The sequence below is a fragment of the Microtus pennsylvanicus genome, chromosome 7 (assembly GCF_037038515.1).
Source record: "Microtus pennsylvanicus isolate mMicPen1 chromosome 7, mMicPen1.hap1, whole genome shotgun sequence".
Lineage (NCBI taxonomy): Eukaryota > Metazoa > Chordata > Mammalia > Rodentia > Cricetidae > Microtus > Microtus pennsylvanicus.
In genome coordinates, this window is record NC_134585.1 from 34,118,203 (window position 1) to 34,135,940 (window position 17,738).

Below are 17,738 nucleotides of genomic sequence, written 5' to 3' on the forward strand. Positions count from 1 at the left end.
ACTTTTAAAAAGTTTTATTTTAGACAATTTTTATGTACCTCAGCCTGACCTTTAACCTCATTATATAGTTGAGGGTGACTTTGGACTTAAGATCCCCTACTTCCACCTCCCATGTGCTAGGATTGCAGGTATGCATCACCAGGCCTGGTTTTCGGCTGGAGTTTGAATCCAGAGCCTTTTGCATGTTTGGTGAACACTCTGCCAAATGAATCACAGCCTCAGTCCGAGTAACTTCATCGTGTAGAGAATGTGTACAAGCTGGTTAGCACATGAGGACTTCGTACATCAGTGCTATTGTTATGGTTTAAAAGTTGAGTTCAAAATTAATTGTTAATTCAGGGAGCCTTAGAAACAAATATAACAAAAAGGCAGCTCTGTTTTCCAAAGTGTGAGAACTGATAAAACTGAGGTTTATCTGATATGGTAGAATAGGCAGGCATCAGCAGTCTGGATCACTGGTGGATGTCACCAGTGAAATCCATGGAAAAAAAATCTCTCTTCCCACTACCACAGTCTGAATGTTGAGGGTGGCAGCTGCTGTTTTTATTCATAACTCCCTTTGTATGTGGTTCAGTAATATTTTGGGAAGGATTGACTTCATGTATGACAATTTGTGTCATTTCTCTTAGCCCATGCGTGATTGCCATTTCATGGGTTCTTGTCTTTTTCCTCTGACAGGTGTTTATTGTTGATCCTGTGCATGAGACCACAGCCGAGTTGATTAGCATAGCTGAGCTGTTCCTCAGCAATCACGTACCACTAAGGTAACACTGGGGTCATTCAGCTGAGGCTTGGTTTGTTATTTGAATCACATGTCTGGTTTCATTGAATTGTAGTATAATTAATAGCCGGATTCACTAATGACAGTTTTATCTTCTGCTTGGTAAGACATCTGTGTCTTTAGGGACTAAGAGTTTAATTCTGAGCACACAGGCGCTTACCACCATTGAATTATTAACAAGTAGCTGTGTGAAAGTAGTTTGTGGTCTTCACTTGCTTTCTATTGGAAAGGACTTTCCTGGATGCATGTCCACATAGAAAAGCCTGTTTCTAATTTCAGCAGAGAGCTTTGCTAGTGGCTTTTTTGACTTTTAAGGACTAAATGCTTTATAATGTTAAAATGTTAAGTAGCCTTCTGTAGATACAGACAGACACATCTGTGTTAGTTGTGTTGCCAGGTCTACCAACTGAACACCAGGTAGCTGGGTTTCCCCTCTTCTTTTCATAGACAATTATATAAAAAAATACGTAGATTGTTAAATATATATTTACATATATGTGTTACATATACATGTGTTACGATATTTTCCCTTACACTCTGTAATAATTCTGGTAATTTTACATGCTGATAAAATTTGAGCTCCTTTTCTTTTCTCTCCAAGAAAGGGTCTCACTGTGCATCTCTGATTGTCTGGAACTCTCTCTGTAGACCAGGCTGGTGTTGAACTCACAGAGATCCACCTGCTTCTGCCTCCCAAGTGCTGGCCTTAAAGGCATGCACCTCTATGTCTCCTGAAATCTGAGTTCTTAAAAATGAAGAAACTAAAGGACAAAGGAATTTCTAGTAAATAAACATTATGACATGTTTATTACCCTGTACTGAGTTGTGGTAGGCTTGTATGAATGATATCTGTCCTGTTTGCCTTTTGAATATCTTAGCTCTCTATAAGAATGTATTTGATTGGCTTGTCTGAATGATATCTGTACTTTGGCACTCTATAAGAATGTATTTGATCAAGTGCTTAGGATATATGGAGCTCTGCGGGGAGGACCCGGGTTTCCCAGGGGCTTTGAAGAAAAGGAGGACTATTAGGACCAGAAAAGCAGAGATCGTTGAGTGCAATAAAAATTTTCATTTAAATTTGAACACCACCTGGCAGATGGAGAAAATAAATTGCTAAATTACAGCCATGTTTGTTTAAAGGCGGATCTGAGCACATGTAAATTGGTTCATGGTACACAGTGGGCCCTAACCAAACATTTGTACAGTTGTACTGAGGCACAGGAAGATTACAGGGAACAAAGGCACTTGAGCCCTGGGCACAGGAAGGGTGTCTTGTGAGCGTCAGAGGGGAGCTGGCAGATAGGTTGACTTTTTGCTCTTGGTGTAGGAATGTGGTCCTACCCTGTGGCATTGATGCAAGCTGTGGACTCCCCGGGGCTATTCAGTAAGGGAGGTACCCAGGAGACACAAAAGCCTGAAGTTTTTGTCTTACCTGAAGAAAAACTGATACCCAATTAGAAACTAGAGATGGGAAGTGGACTTACTTATAAAGAGATAAGGAGATTCTGGAGATATAATTAGGTGTCAATTTGCCAACATAAGGATGTTTAGGACATTTTTTTCTAATTACAGGGTTTATATCATGAGTAAAAATTTAAAAATAAAGAGTTAACTTGAAAACAATCTGTTTGCCTACACACACACACACACACACACAACTGAAACTTTTTTTTTTTTTTGAGATAGGGTCTCATTATGTACACCAGACTGACATAGAACTCAGTGAGATCCTCCTGCTTCTGCCCCTCAAGTTCTGAGATTACAGGTGTGTTCCACCACATCAGGTCCACTGTTAACAGTTCTTATTTGATAAATATGTTCATAGTTTTTACATTTCCAGACTTAATATGTCACTACCCTTTGCTCATCTTCATCCCCATCACTCTGCTGTGTCCCTTGTCTCTTTCCCTGCTTCTGCTCGTACTTTTCTTGTGTATGTGTGTCTTCTTGTTTGTGTCACTGTTGCTGTGACCCAAAGTTACTTGTGGAAGAAAGGTTTTATTTCACTTTTACAGTCCATCATCACGGGAAGCTAAGGCAGGAACCCATAGCAGAAACTAAAGCAGAGACCATGTATAAGAATGCTTCTTGCTCAGCTGGCTGTTTTATATCATCAGCTAGCCCACTTGCCTAGTGAGTTATCACCCACAGTGGATGGACCCTCCCGTATCAATCAGCAATCAAGGAAAGTCATACAGACGTGACTACAGTGCTGTTCCTCAGTTGAGGTTCCCTCTTCCCAGTTGTGTCAAGTTAACAACTAAGATTATCCCTATCTTGCATATATGTTTCTTAAATGTGTCCAGGTTCTGTCTGTGCGTGTGTGCACTTATGTGCATATGCATGCATGTTTTTTTTTTTCTGAGTCTGGCTTACTTTGTTTAACATTATCTCCAGTTCCACCCATTTTGTACAAATTTTCTTTTTGTCTAAATAAAATTGTATTATAGTAGACTGCCTTTTAGAAGCACAGCATTGTGGGACACATCATTAATCCCAGCACTTGGGAGGCAGAGGCAGGCAGGTTTCTGTGAGTCCAAGGACAGCCAGAACTACATAGTTGAGACCCTGTCTCAAAATCCACAACCACAAAAAAAGAAGGAAGCCCAGTTAGGAGGGTCTGCTGACACAGGCCTGTATTCCCAGCGCTTGGGAGACAGAACAGGGGAATCCTAATTTTGAGACTAGCGTGGGCTTTATATTGTGGTCAATATAGGTTACACATATTCTGTCTTAAAGAAACCTAAAAATAAATAAAAACTAAATCATGTTGATTAAATAGCTGGGGGGTATATCTCAGTGTTAGAGTACTTGGCTAACATGGGTGAGACTCTAGGTTTAACTTCCAGAACCAAACAAACCTGTCTTTTTTTTAAAAAAAAATATTTATTTATTTATTATGTATACAATATTCTGTCTGTGTGTATGACCGCAGGCCAGAAGAGGGCACCAGATCCCATTATAGATGGTTGTGAGCCACCATGTGGTTGCTGGGAATTGAACTCAGGACCTTTGGAAGAGCAGGCAATGCTCTTAACCTCTGAGCCATCTCTCCAGCCCACAAACCTGTCTTGATTGATATATTATCATTAAATAAACTCTATCATATATATTATGGTTCATTGTTTGATATTGCTAGTGTTACGGATTTTGACAGAGGTCGAGTATTAACTGTTTACATTATACATACTAACTAAAGTCACTGTTCTAAAAATTCCCATGCTATATGTTTGCCCTTCCCTCCAATAACTTGAATCTTTCGACAGCACTGACTTTTTAACTATCCTCATAGTTTTTTTTTTAATCTTTTTTAGAATATCATATTCCTGCAGCTATATATAGTATGTAGCTCTTTAGTCTGACTTGTTTCATTTAGCAATGTGCAATTCAGGTTATTTAGTAATTGTGAGAGTTCATACAAAATTTCCGTCCGTCCGTCCATCCGTCCATCCATCCATCCATGTAATCCAGGCTGGCCCAGAACTCTTGATTTTTTTGAATCAGGAGTTTCCATAGCATGTGCCCACAACCTCCTAATTTCTTTTAACCAGGGAGTAATGTTTCATTTTATGGTTTTGCTACATTTTGTTTATCCTTTCACCTTTGATGGGCATCATTTTAGTCTGCTTTCTGTTGGTGTGATAAACACTGTTCCAGAGCAACTTGGGCTTATTTCATCTTACAGTTTACAGAGCATCATGAAAAGGGAGTTAGGGTGGAAACTCCACTCAGGTACCTGGAGGCAAGGGATGAACGAAAAGCCATGGAGGAATGATGCTTACTGGTTTGTTCCTGGAGCCTTGCGCAGTTTGCTTTCTTTGTTTTTGTTTTTTGTTTTTGTTTTTCGAGACAGGGTTTATCTGTGGCTTTGGAGCCTGTCCTGGAACTAGCTCTGTAGACCAGGCTGGTCTCGAACTCACAGAGATCCGCCTGCCTCTGCCTCCCGAGTGCTGGGACCAACGCCCGGCTCAGTTTGCTTTCTTATACAACCCAGGGTGACTTACCAAGAGGGCGCTGGCTGTAGTGGATTAGACCCTCCCACATCAATCATGAATCAGGGAAATGCCTCATAGACGTGCTCAAGGATTATCTGACGAAAGTAATTCCTCAACTGAGATTCCTTCTTCCCAGGTCTATCTAGGTTTCTTTCAAACTGAACAAAATTTACTAACACAACTGACAGTCAGCTTAATACACAATTACATCACTATTATTAAGTCATTTCTTTTTTATCCTCAAAATCTCATGTTAATATTAATATCACATTATACAGCACAGTTCAACTTTTAAAAATCCTTAATTAAGTCTTTGAAAATTCCATTACTTAGCAGTTCAGTGTCAGGATCTAGAGAAATGTCTTAGCAGTTAATACCATATACTGCTCTTCCATAGAATCCAAGTTAAATTGCCAGCACTCAACAGGGAGCTCACACCCACCTGTAACTCCAGCTCCAGCAAATCTAACATCTCTAGCCTCTGCAGGCACCTGCACTCTTGTCCACGTACCAACACACAGACACATAATTACAAATAAATGTTTTTAAAAACTCATTCACTTTAGGATACCTAGCTTCTCTTAAAAATCCAAACTCTCTCAACTGTAATCTTCTGTAAAGTAAAAAATAAGGTACATATTTCTTATTCCAAGAGGAAAGAACCAGGTTTGAGGTTTACAAAACAGAAGTTTTAAACTTCAATGACGTCTGCCTTCTCAGTCATTTTATGATTCTGTGTGTGTGTGAGTGTGCGCGTGTGTGCACCAGAGTTGATGTTGGTGTTTCCCTAAGTTATTACCACTACAGTAACTGAACCTGGATCTCATAGACTGGCTAGGCTGCTAGCCAGAGAGGTCCGCCCCCTGCCAAAATTCTTCTGTTTTCACCTCCATACTGAGGTTACAGACATATATACCCCCCGTGCCCAGTTTATTGTACATGGTGTTAGGGATCTGAGTTGGGTTCTCATGCTTGTGTAGCAAGCACTTTGCCTGTGAAGCCATCTCCCTAACTGGATCATGCTTTTTGATCTAACCTGTCATTAGCCAAACCTGACACCACCAACCAATTCTTTCCAGGGCTATTTTCCAGGACTTTGTAGGTTTGGTTTTCCACTTACATCTGTTGTATGTTTTGTGTTAATTTTTGTGAAGGGTAAATTTATATCTAAATTCATTACTTTGCTTGTGCAGTTGTTTCAGTACCATTTGTTGGCATAACTGCAATTTTCTTAGTCTAGATGCCCAGACTGCCCATGAGTCTTCATACTTATCCGTCTCTGTATGATATACGACAGTTGATTCTCTTCCTTCCTTTGTTCCTTCCTTGTTTTGTTTTGTTTTGTTTTTGTGATAGGGTTTCTCTGTGTAACAATTCTGGGTGCCCTGGAACTTGTTTTGTAGACCAGGCTAGCCTTGAACTCATAAGAGATCCTCCTGTTTCTGCCTTCTGAGTGCTGGGATTAAAGCTGTGATCCTGGCTTCCTTTTATATTGTTTTAGTTACATTTACATTTTCTTCAGCTCCAATTTCCGGATTTTTGAAATTAATGTATTTATTCTTTATGTGTATGTTCCTGCTTGTCTGTATGTGCACCACATATGCACAGTTCCCACAGAGGCTAGAATTGGGCATCAGATGCTCTGAAATTGGAGCTAGAGGCCCTTGTGAGCCATCTGATTTGGATGCTGGGAACAGAACCCAGGTACTCTCTCTGCAAGAGCGCCCAGTGCTCTTTTTTTTTGTTTGTTTATTTTTTTTAGTTGTTGCAAAAAAAAAAAATTTCCGCCTCCTCCCCGTTTCCCATTTCCCTCCCCCTCCTCACACACATCATCCTCTTTCCCCACTCCCCTCCCCCTCTCCCCCTCCCCCCCACTCCATTCCCCCTCCCTCTCGAGAATGAAGAGCAGTGCTCTTACTAGTTGAGCTGTTTCTCCAGTCCTCCCAACTGAAAAGCAGAACGAATTTCTACCTATCACTGTAGCAAGCTCTTCGTGACAGTAAAGAAATCTAGTCAAGACTCTTTAAGAGCCTTCACTGTGGAAAAGCCTAACCTGTTTTGTGACCCTACTCTTGTGTTTTTAAAATGATGTGTATGTAGCTTTGCCAGCCTTGTTTAGAGTGGGATGTTGACTGTGCTTCTCAGTTAGAAGTGAGGAGCGGGACCCCACTGCCTCTAGCTGATTGCCTTCTTTAAAATGCCCCTTTTCTTCTCTGCAGGATTGGTTTTATCTTTGTGGTCAATGACTCGGAAGATGTTGATGGGATGCAAGATGCTGGAGTTGCTGTTCTGAGAGCGTATAATTATGTTGTCCAAGAAGTGGATGGTTACCACGCCTTCCAGATTCTCACACATGTATGTTTTTGTTCAAAATGGCAAATACTTTTTAAGAAATTTAACTCACTCTAAAACAGTTTGTGTTAGGGGTATTTTGTACTTATGTAAAGAGAAAAGGTAAAGTATATTCTTATATAAACTCTAGTGTTTTATATTTCAGGGTTCCTTATACATTATTAATTCACTGATGTGAAAATAATAGATTGCTGGGGGAGGGGCACGTGTGTACTACTGTACATGTATGCAGGTCCAGAGGATGACCTTCTGAGTGGGTTCTCTCCTTCTCCCATGGGATCTGGGGATCAGACTTGGTGGTCAGGCAGTTAAGCCGTAGTGCTGGTCATCAGATGCGATTCCTGAAGAGAGAGAACAGCATACATGCTGCAGTCCTCTGCACTCTGTGAAATCATCAGTTAATGCCTTTGGGCAATGTGGTGGTCTCTACTTTTTTAAAATCAGTTTTTTTTCTTTTGAGACTTTCTTATGGTATCTTTTCATCTTTTCCTTTTCTTCTTGTCTCCCTCTTTCCTTCCTTTTTTCTTTTTCTTCTCCTTTTTGTTAAGACCGTCTCATATAGCTAGGGCTAGCCTTGGAAAAACTGTGTAGTTGAATATGATCTTGAGTTCTTGATTCTCCTGTCTCCCACAGTGCTGCGGTGTTAGCTGTGCAGCACCGTGCCTGGTTCTTTTTTTTTTTTTTTTTTGTCTTCTGAGATAAGGTCTTTCTGTATAGCCCAGGCTAGCCAAAAACTCTGGGTCTGCTTTCCTTATCTTCCCAGGGCTTGGCTATCTCAGGTATGATCCACCACACCTGGCTTCTGATACTTCCTAAAGCATTTTTCCTGCACCCCTCCTCCCCACGTTTGGGTTATAATGTATTTATGTACTGAGAAGATCATTTCAAGAAATCTTTAGTTCCGTCACTCAGCTGCTGGGGCTTCTCTGAATTCAAGGCCGGTCTGATCTACCTGGCAAGTTCTAAGCTAGCCAGGCTTTCATACTGTGATGATACTGTGTCTTAACAAAAGAAAGAAAGAAAAATCTTCGGTTCTTAATCAAAGATATCTTATAAGGAATATTGAAATGATAGTGTTGCTAAGAAGTTCCAGTTTGCTTCTTAATAAAAGTAGTACTATTTTTCTAATGTGTTTAGAGACTTCCTCACATTTGAAATTTGAATTTAAAAGTGTAATTGGTTACTTATTTTTCTTTTTTTAGATCTATAACAAGGTGAGGACTGGAGAAAAAGTGAAAGTTGAACATGTGGTCAGTGTCTTGGAGAAGAAATACCCGTATGTCGAAGTGAATAGCATTCTGGGGATTGATTCTGCTTATGATCAGAACCGGAAGGTAACACTTTCTTTAGAACTTAGTTCCTTGGTATTTTGACGTGACTGCTGCATTAGACTGGGTTGGATGGTGTCTGTAGTGGGGTGTTGATAAAAGTGATCAGTACCTAGCATTTCAAAATGTAGACAGACCGCTTTTTAGTCCCCACCTTCCTCCCCCCTTCCTCTCCCTGCCAGGAGACAGGATCTGAATGTGCGGCCCTTGGCTAGCCTTGAGCTCACAGAGATCAGCTGTCTCTACCCTCTGAGTGCTGGGATTAAGGCATATTGTAACCACATATAGCCTCACTTGTCAGTCTTTGAAAAGTGATTCTAGGTCAGAAAATAGTACTTATTTTTTTTTAAATATCTATTTATTTATTATGTATACAATATTCTGTCTGTGTCTATGCCTGCAGGCCAGAAGAGGGCACCAGACCCCATTACAGATGGTTGTAAGCCACCATGTGGTTGCTGGGAATTGAACTCAGGACCTTTGGTAGAGCAGGCAATGCTCTTAACCTCTGAGCCATCTCTCCAGCCCAATAGTACTTATTTTTTAACTTGCATGTTAACTTTTAAATTGGAAAACAATTACTTTTTCAATATAGTAGTTGTACTTCTATGAAGTATGTTTTGGATAAAACCTATTGGAAGTATAGAACCAGAAGGTGGTGTATAGCACAATATGTACTGTTTGACTTTACATCATTGTTCAGGCTCCAGACGTGTCTGTTAACTAGCCAACTATGGGGGTGCACACCTTTAATCCCAGAGCTCTGGGGGCCGAGGCAGGTAGATCTCTGAGTTTGAGACCTGCCTGATCTACAGAGCAAATTTCAGGAGAGCCAGAGTTGTTACACAGAGAAACCCTGTCTCAAAAAACAATAAAATAAAACAAAAAAAGGAAAGAAATGTAATAACCAGAGTCAGTGAGATTGCTTACTGGTACAGATGCTTACTATGTAAGCCTGGCAACCTGAATTTAAGCCTCCAAACTCATGTGAAGGTGAAAGAAGAGAAAACTTCAGCTTTTTGGGGGGTGACATAAAACCAAGTACTTTGTTTGTACATATTTACATACCTACAACCAAAACAATGTTGATTCTTACACTGTGAGAATATTAGAAAACATTTGCTGTACTTTGGTTTTTAGAAAGTGCTATAAAAGTTAATAGCCAAAACTTAGTAAGGCAAGGTAAGAATGCGAGAACCAGTTCCCTTTTACAGCCCAACCTCGTGTGGAAAGGTGTGGAAAGAATCCCTCTGTCTGCTGATTGGTGTTGAGTCCTTGAGGCAGGTTGGAGTGGGCTCCCAGCCTGGGATAGAAGCCGCAGTCACAGGGAGCCAACAGATCTATCTCTGGCAATTCTTGAAAGCGGTTTTGCTTCTCTAGTGAGCAGCCTGGCTAGGAGCTGGTTGCTGAGCTCTTTAGTTTCTTCCACTGAAAAAGGCAGAAGCAGCTGGAGCTGGGCTCAGAAATCTGCCTTCCCTTCCTCAGTTGTTGCCCAAATTTAAAGAAATGTGTGGCTGAATATCAGTGTGCATTAGGTAGAAAAAGTAGGACTAATCAGGGAAGAGCTGTAAATGTGGGTGAGTGGGGGGACAGAGCCCTGAGCCTGAGAAGTTGCTCAGAGTTCTCAGTCCGGCCCTGCAAGCCTCTTGTCTCTGCAGAGGTGAGGAAACTTGAAGCAAGTTTCTGTGTATTCCCAATTGCTGCAGTGACCTTTGCAGCAACTTGCTGTTCTCTGCTTTATTCAGGCAGCCCATTTTGCTCAGCTCTTGTTTCTTTTGCAGCTACCACTGTGTTACCAGTTTCCAGGGGCTCTTTTATCCTCTGGACTTGAGCCTGCTGGCTGCCAGTAAGCACTGTATTGGGGTGGTGAAGAGTCTACTCCCAACAATTGTAGAAAGTTTGTTGTACAATGAGCATTGTATACATGATGCAGTTTTAGAAGCCTGGAGGACTGTTCACACACATAAACAGACATACACATTCCCTAGTCTGTAAAGTTTTTGTTTCTTAAAGTTCAATAATTTAATTTCACATTTACTAAGTAAGATTTTTAACTATGATACCACGTTCTTTAAAATTAACTTAGGTAGTATCTGTTTTTCATACTGCTTAAAAAAGAAAAAAATATCTTTAGTCATTTCTTTGCTCTAGTCTGTTATTTTTTTTAAAAAGATTTATTTATTTGTGTGTGTGTATTTGTGAATATATGTGCTCCATTTGTGTGCCAGAGACCACTGAGGCCAGAGACCATCTGACTCATAGGAACTGCAGTTATAGGCAGTGAGCCACCATGTGGGTTCTGCGAACAGAGCCCAGGTGCTCTGCAAGGGGAGCAAGTGCTCTTAATGACCGAGTCATCTCTTTAGCCCTTCTTTTGTTCTTTTCAAAAAATTATTTTTATTTATTATTATTGTGTACACACATATGGAGGGACTACAACTTTGTAGAGTCTGTTACATGGGTTCTAGAGATCAAACTCAGGTCTTACAAAGCAAGTGTCTTTACCTACTAAGTCATCTTGCCTGCCCTGTTAACTTTTTTATTTTTTTTTTAATTTAAGCAGGCATGTAAGAAACTGTTTTGTTCTGTGTGTATCATGAGGGGGAACATGTGCTTTCTTTTTGTCCTTTGTTTTCTAGGAAGCGAGAGGCTACTATGAGCAGATTGGTGTTGGTCCCCTGCCCGTTGTCTTGTTCAATGGCATGCCCTTTGAAAAGGAACATTTGGATCCTGACGAGTTGGAAACCATTACAATGCACAAGATCTTGGAGACCACGTCCTTCTTCCAAAGGGTGGTATATTTGGTGAGTGGTATTTTCAGGACAACTTTGAAAGCAAGTGGTTTATATTTTGTATATTCTTCTTTTTTAAAGATTTGTTTGTTATGTATACAGTGTTTTGCCTGCATATATGCCTGCACACCAGAAGAGGGCACCAGATCTCATTACAGATGGTTGTGAGCACCATGTGGTTTCTGGGAATTGAACTCAGGACCCTGGAAGAGCAGCCAATGCTCTTATGAGCCATTTCTCCAGGCCCACTTTGTAGCTTCTTTAGTTAGTAGTAAAATTCTGTGTTATGCCTTGCGTGGTGACACATGGCTTTAGTCTTAGTTCTCAGGAGAAGGCAGGTGGATCTCTGTGAGTTCTAAGCCAAAAAAAAATTCCAAGATAAAATTGGACCTAGAGAAGCTATTAGCTTTATATCCTCTTTTATAACGTGAATCCATTACCTCTGTGGTAGTTTGAATGAGAATAACCCTAATAGGTGTGTACATTGAAAACTTGGTCATTAGTTGGTGAAACTATTGGGGAAGGATTAGGATATGTGGAACGGGTATTGGAAGAGGAGTGTCACTGGGAGGGTGGACTTTGAGAGTTCAGAAGCCCACTCCATTTTCCCAGTTATTTCTCCTTGCCTCCTGCTGCTCCAGTGCCGGGCTTTTTGCCTGTTGCCATGCTCCAGCCCTGAAAATCATGAACTCTAATCCTCTGGAACCGTGAACCCTAAATCAAACATTTTCTTTTATAAGTTTGCCTTGGTCATGGTGTTTTGTCATAGAAATAAAAAAGTAGCTAACCACCTGACTTATAGTGAAAGATACAGAGCATGAAATCTTGCCACTTTCAGTGTTCAGTGAATTGGCATTTTCTTTAGTCACAGTTTTATGCAACCCTTGCCACTATCCTGTAGATCTTTTCTAACCGACTTTTACATTTTTTACTTATTATCATTTTGTGTGTGCATTCATGTGTGTGTGTGTATGTGTGTGTTCACTTTTATCACTCACCTCTCAGCGGCTGTTTAGAGGGTTTCTGTCTATCCCTTGCTCTCTTGCCTAATCCTGCAGTGCTGGGGACTGAAGCCAGAGCTTTGTGCATGCCAGCAAGCACTCTGCCATCGGACCTACGCCTCCAATCCTCTACGCTCTTGTTAATGTCCTTTGATGCGTGAAAGTTCCCATTCTGATGGACTTTATTCTTTCATTTTGTTTTTGTGCTCTTCATTGTTTTATCCAAGAAAGCACTGCTAAGTCATTGTCCAGCTATTATTAAATTTTTCTTTAGTGTTTTCTTCTAAGACTTTTATGATTGCAAATCTTTAGGGTAAATCTTTGACCTATTTTGAGTTAATTTACAATTGTTCCAATTATTATTATTATTTGGATAAGTACATGCCACAACACGTGTGTGGAAGTCAAAGGACAACTGTGGAGTTTAGATCTTTCCACCTTCACATGGGATATCAAACTCAGGCTGCCAGGTTGGCCCAGCAAGCTCCTGGTTCACTGAGCCATCTCACCAGCCCTGATAATTATTTTCGAGACAGAGTCTCACTGGCTGGCCTAGAACTTGCTAGATAGCCCAGCTCGACCTTGAACTCACAGAGATCCACCTTCCCCTGAGTGTCGGGGTTAACCGTGTATACCCAGTCTCTGAAGACTTTTGTGTGACTATATTGATATTTAGAACAAATCTATTTATTTTAAAATTTTATTTCTGGCTGAGCAGTGGTGGTGCACACCTTTAGTCCAAGTACTTATGAGGCCAGAGGCAGGCAGTAAGTTCTAGGCCAGCCTGGACTATAGAGCAAGTTTCAGAATAGCCAGGCCTACACAGAGAAATTCTGTTTTGAAAAGCCAAAAATAAATATTTTCTGACCTTTTAAACAAATGATACTGAAAAAACTCTGTATCCACTTAACTGCAGAGCAAAAGTTGACCCTTACTTTATACTTCATATAAAAATGAATTCAAGGGCTGGCAAAATGGCTCAATGAGTCAGGAGCTTGCTGGGCCAGTCTAGCAATCTGGGTTTGATTCCCTAGGACCTTTGGAAAGGTAGAAAGAGAGAACTGACTCCACGGAGTGGTTGTGGACCTCCTACCATGGGAAAGCTGACTTAACTTTCTTGTTCCTGAGCCCTGTCTTTCTATGAATGTCCCCATCACCCCTGTGTGGTGATGAAGTTCGAGATACTGTGTGTACGCAACCACACTATAGCAAACTGTTTCAAAGCTATGAACGCTTTATTTCTAGTGAATTATTATTGCTGATACTCCTATGACATTCCTGCCCCTGCTGTTTCTTTTTTCTTACAGGGTGAACTGCCACATGATCAAGATGTGGTAGAATATATCATGAATCAACCAAATGTTGTTCCACGAATCAATTCTCGGATTTTGACCGCTAAACGAGAGTATCTGGATCTAACAGCCAGCAGTAAGGATCATTTCAGTAACGACTCTTAGCTTTCTATTTGTGCTTCACCTGCTTCTGTTTGTTAGATTATAATGCTGAGATGGTAGACCACAATTATGATATATGCTTCCGAACTCATAGGAAATTCCTTATAAAAAAAGATAAATTCTGGGGCTGGGGAGAAGGCTCAGTGATTAAAAATGCTTGCTGCTTTTGCAGAAGACTTGGGTGTGAGATCCAGGTCCCTCTGCTGACCTCCAAAGGCACAGACACATACGTACATGCAGCCAAAACACTCTTACACATAAAATAAAAATAAATAAACCTTTATAAAGAGCTGGAAAGAAAGAAAGAGAGGGGGTCTAGCCAGGAGCGGTATATGACATTACATCTGCAGCAGAAAGGCTGCAGTTGTGGAGGTGACTGTAGGAACTGGAGCCTGGGTGACACCTCCAGAAGTTCAAGGTGTGATGTGGGCCTTCGGGAAGGGCAGTACTTTATGGGCTGAGGTGGCAGGGGCAGGACAGTGCAGCTTGCCAAGCTTACAAAACAGTGATCTGGGCACTGGAGACTTGGCAGGGCCACAGGAATTGAATTCCTATTTGACCTTCAGTTCACTTTCAAGCACTCCAAGGTTGTTTCTGTCTTTTTAGCTTGTCAGAATTCCCAAAAACAGTCCCTCAGTGAAGTTCCTATCTCTTTGTGAAATGTGGGCTAATAGCCCTAAGGGAAACTTTAATGGAACACTCTCCAGCCCTGAAGCTACCTAGCTCAACTGCTTCACATTTGTGCAGGATAAATTGCATGTGCAGGAAATGAGTCCTATGCAATTACATGGGAAAGAATGACGCAGGCAGGGGAGGAATCCCATTATCAAAGCATAAACATTACAAACTCTGTGGACTATATGTAGAAAAAGAGTGCAAATTTGAAAGTTCCTCAAGCCATCTCAGATGGGGTGGCTAAGAGAAAAATGTCAACGCTCATGAATCCTGCAAATATAGTTCAAAAGACACATACTTGGTGGCAGCAGTGTTTCTTCTCAGTGCCGTTTAGAGACCGGATCATTCACTTACGAGAGCTAAAGGCTTATGAGAAAAACTGCTTGATCAACTGCAGAAAGAAAGTGTCAATCAAAAAGCCAACTCCTTGGGACAGTTCTGCAGCAGGTGGCTACTCTGCATCCTAAGGACCTCTCTTGTGCTTAAAGGGTTATGTTTAAGAGCTTCCCTCAGACTGGCCAGGGTGTGGCTAGACAGACAGACAGTCATTAGAGTTAATGCTGTCTTGAAAACTAAACCCATCTCCGCGCCCTGGCACAAGCCGTTCAGAATGCCCTGTGTGTTCCAGCAGAGATGCAGCATCTTCTCTTCAGAAACAGTCTTTTGGCTCAGATTTCATTGATCCTTTAATGAAGAAAAAACACTTGAATATCTCACCTGACCAGCGAGAGCCCGCCGGTGTTAAGTGGCTGTTCGAAGCCCACCAGTGAAAAATCTTTGCAGGCCTTTTGCTGCCTTCTGCAGCTGCTGCTGTTCCCATGCCCCTAACCCACCTGCCTTTCCCAAATATTCCTCAGATTATAAATTCCAATTCCTGTTCTCCAGGTGCTCCAGAAGGCTAGTGGACTCAAGACACAGTTTAGTCAAAGTGGTAGTGTCTTTGAAAACCAGCAAGACTTAGGACTTCTCTGAAAACTCTTCTAGATCTGCTAAAGTATCCACCAAAGCCTATGGAAGAAAACCATCTAGTTTCTTACAAAATGTCAAAAACAAAGTCTTAAGGTCTAAAACCCATAACGAAAAGGACCAAATAAAAAAGTGTGACACTGGAAAAAAACTATTGAAGAGAAGACACTGTCAAGCTGAGTAACTCCTCGTAATCCCAGTGAAGGAGTTGAAGAAGATTGCACTGCTTCCATGGAGCCTCTTCAACAGTTGAACTCCCTGATTACTCAGTAACTGTATTACAACACTGGAATTACAGGGATGATTCCAGTACTGACTATGCCGAATACAGGGCTGTGCATGTCAGGATGGAGACTGTCGCTAGATTTATCAAACTGCATGCACAATGAAAATGCCTTTCTCTGAGCTCAAAAGAGTACCAGAATGTTCTTGAAAAGGTCTCACAGGAGTTTAGGAAGATCAAGCAGTCCCAGTTACCATGAAGAATTATATAGATTTGAGTATCTTCAGATCTTCAGAATAAACTGGCTCACATCAAAAGATACTCAGGGAATTTAGCTAAAAGTAAGCACAGTCCTGGCACTAGAACTCTGCTTGAACCAAAATATGTGAAGTAACTTAAGCTTATTTATTTAAGATTGTAAAAGATGAAACTTAACTTGATGAAAGTTTCGGTATAGTGAACTTGAGTGATGGTTTCCCACTCCATTTTACTTTGCTTCCTTGCATTTTAAAGCTGATCCTTCCCCCAACTTGTTTGTTAATAGAAGCGGGTTTTTTTTTTTCTTCCTGTTTGTCTGTCTGTTTTAGACATTGGGAAGTTCAGTGTCTACTTCAAATCAACTTTTCATTGAAAACTTGTGTTTGTCATTAGAGATGAGGTTTAGCTTTCAGGTATGCAGTGTTCACACTTAAGAGTTGTGTGTGTTTGAAACAAAACAGTAATGTGCAAAGAAAAATGCTTTTGGATAAACAAAAACCTATTTTCTGGCCTTTTTAAATGCAAACTCTTTGCCTTAAGTTGTAAGATATTTAGACATTTACACAAAATACAAAAATCAAAACACTATTGTGGAGGGTTGAAAAGCAGAAGTGTGTGAGGGTATATATAGACTGCTCTGCACATTCATGCATATGGACTGACTTGCTGCAGTGCTACTGTGGAGTGAGCTGCGTGAGAGCTGCCGCTCTCAGTCTCGGGTTAAATAGATGATGATGCTCCTCTAGGTTGTTGGTGTATTGTTTGTCTTTTTCTGTCCTATTGCTGCTTCTGTTATAGAAGACAAATGCATATATCAACAGTGTGTCAGCTTTATTAATGTTGAACAAAAATGGACATACTATAAAATAAAATATAGTTTGGGGCAAAATTATAAAATTAAATATGTAGATAACCTATTTATATACTACTGTATCTTTGCCTACTACTGTAAAGTATTTTTGAAGACATTTGCAGAGAAACTATTACCTATATGAGATGTATTTTTCATTCTGAATATCAGGAACATAAAAAAGCATACATATATTTAACCATAACATCCTATGATTCATAAAACAGCACAAACTTTGATTTCATGGAATTTATCTCTTGATGCTGATTTAAACTATCAGTTGTTTGGTTATGTAGGAACATAAGTTATGAGATCAAAAATAAAAGGATTTTGAGCTACTGTTGATTCAGGTTGTGTAGTCTTATGATAATTGTCATAAAATGCTTCTGGTTAAAAAGAGAAGCATTGTGTTTACAAATCCGTTGAAGTGTTTGCCAAAATATGGTACTATCTTTAATAAAGATATTTGTCTCTAGAATCCCAACAGATAGATGAGTAAATAGGGATAATTTTTTTTCTAGGTAAAACCTATGAACCAAAAAAAAAAAAACCCACAAAACTTGTGCCATTTAAATGCCAAATATATGATGCCATTAGATGATAAGAATGGACCTGTAGCCGGGCGATGGTGGCGCACGCCTTTAATCCCAGCACTCGGGAGGCAGAGGCAGGTGGATCTCTGTGAGTTCGAGACCAGCCTGGTCTACAGAGCGAGTTCCAGGACAGGCTCCAAAGCTACAGAGAAACCCTGTCTCGAAAAACCAAAAAAAAAAAAAAAAAGAATGGACCTGTATTGGCCACCTTATAGCCATAGAGCACTAGATAGTTCTTTAGTCCTTGTCCTCATCTAGAGTCAATACTGAGTAAGAACCCAACAAGTACTTCAACTAGACTTACTCTGCAGCCCTAGGGGTACTTTTTAAAAAGTAGTAGTTTCTGCTGGGCAGGGTAAAACATGACTTCAGTGCTAGTCCTTGGGAAGCTGAGGAGGGGGATTACAAGTTTGGGTATATACTGGAACTCGCCATGTTAAAAGGGGTGGGTTGGTGCGGGAATTGTT

The 17,738-nt window shown here is 40.6% G+C and overlaps 1 protein-coding gene and 1 pseudogene across 3 annotated transcripts in view; both read left to right on the forward strand.

The window, feature by feature from the left end:
• Positions 1-17,738, forward strand: part of Uggt1 (UDP-glucose glycoprotein glucosyltransferase 1) — a 108,591-nt gene that overhangs the window by 47,018 nt on the left and 43,835 nt on the right. For all 3 annotated transcript variants that reach the window (XR_012911353.1, XM_075980480.1, XM_075980481.1), the window contains exons 15-19: positions 679-764; positions 6,999-7,134; positions 8,334-8,465; positions 11,099-11,263; positions 13,560-13,680. Coding sequence is in view for 2 of the 3 variants with exons in the window: in XM_075980480.1 (XP_075836595.1) it covers positions 679-764; positions 6,999-7,134; positions 8,334-8,465; positions 11,099-11,263; positions 13,560-13,680 (640 nt within the window). In the remaining variant the exon portion in view is untranslated. The remainder of the gene's footprint in view (positions 1-678; positions 765-6,998; positions 7,135-8,333; positions 8,466-11,098; positions 11,264-13,559; positions 13,681-17,738) is intronic.
• LOC142853533 (RNA polymerase II elongation factor ELL2 pseudogene) lies at positions 14,039-16,084 on the forward strand (annotated as a pseudogene).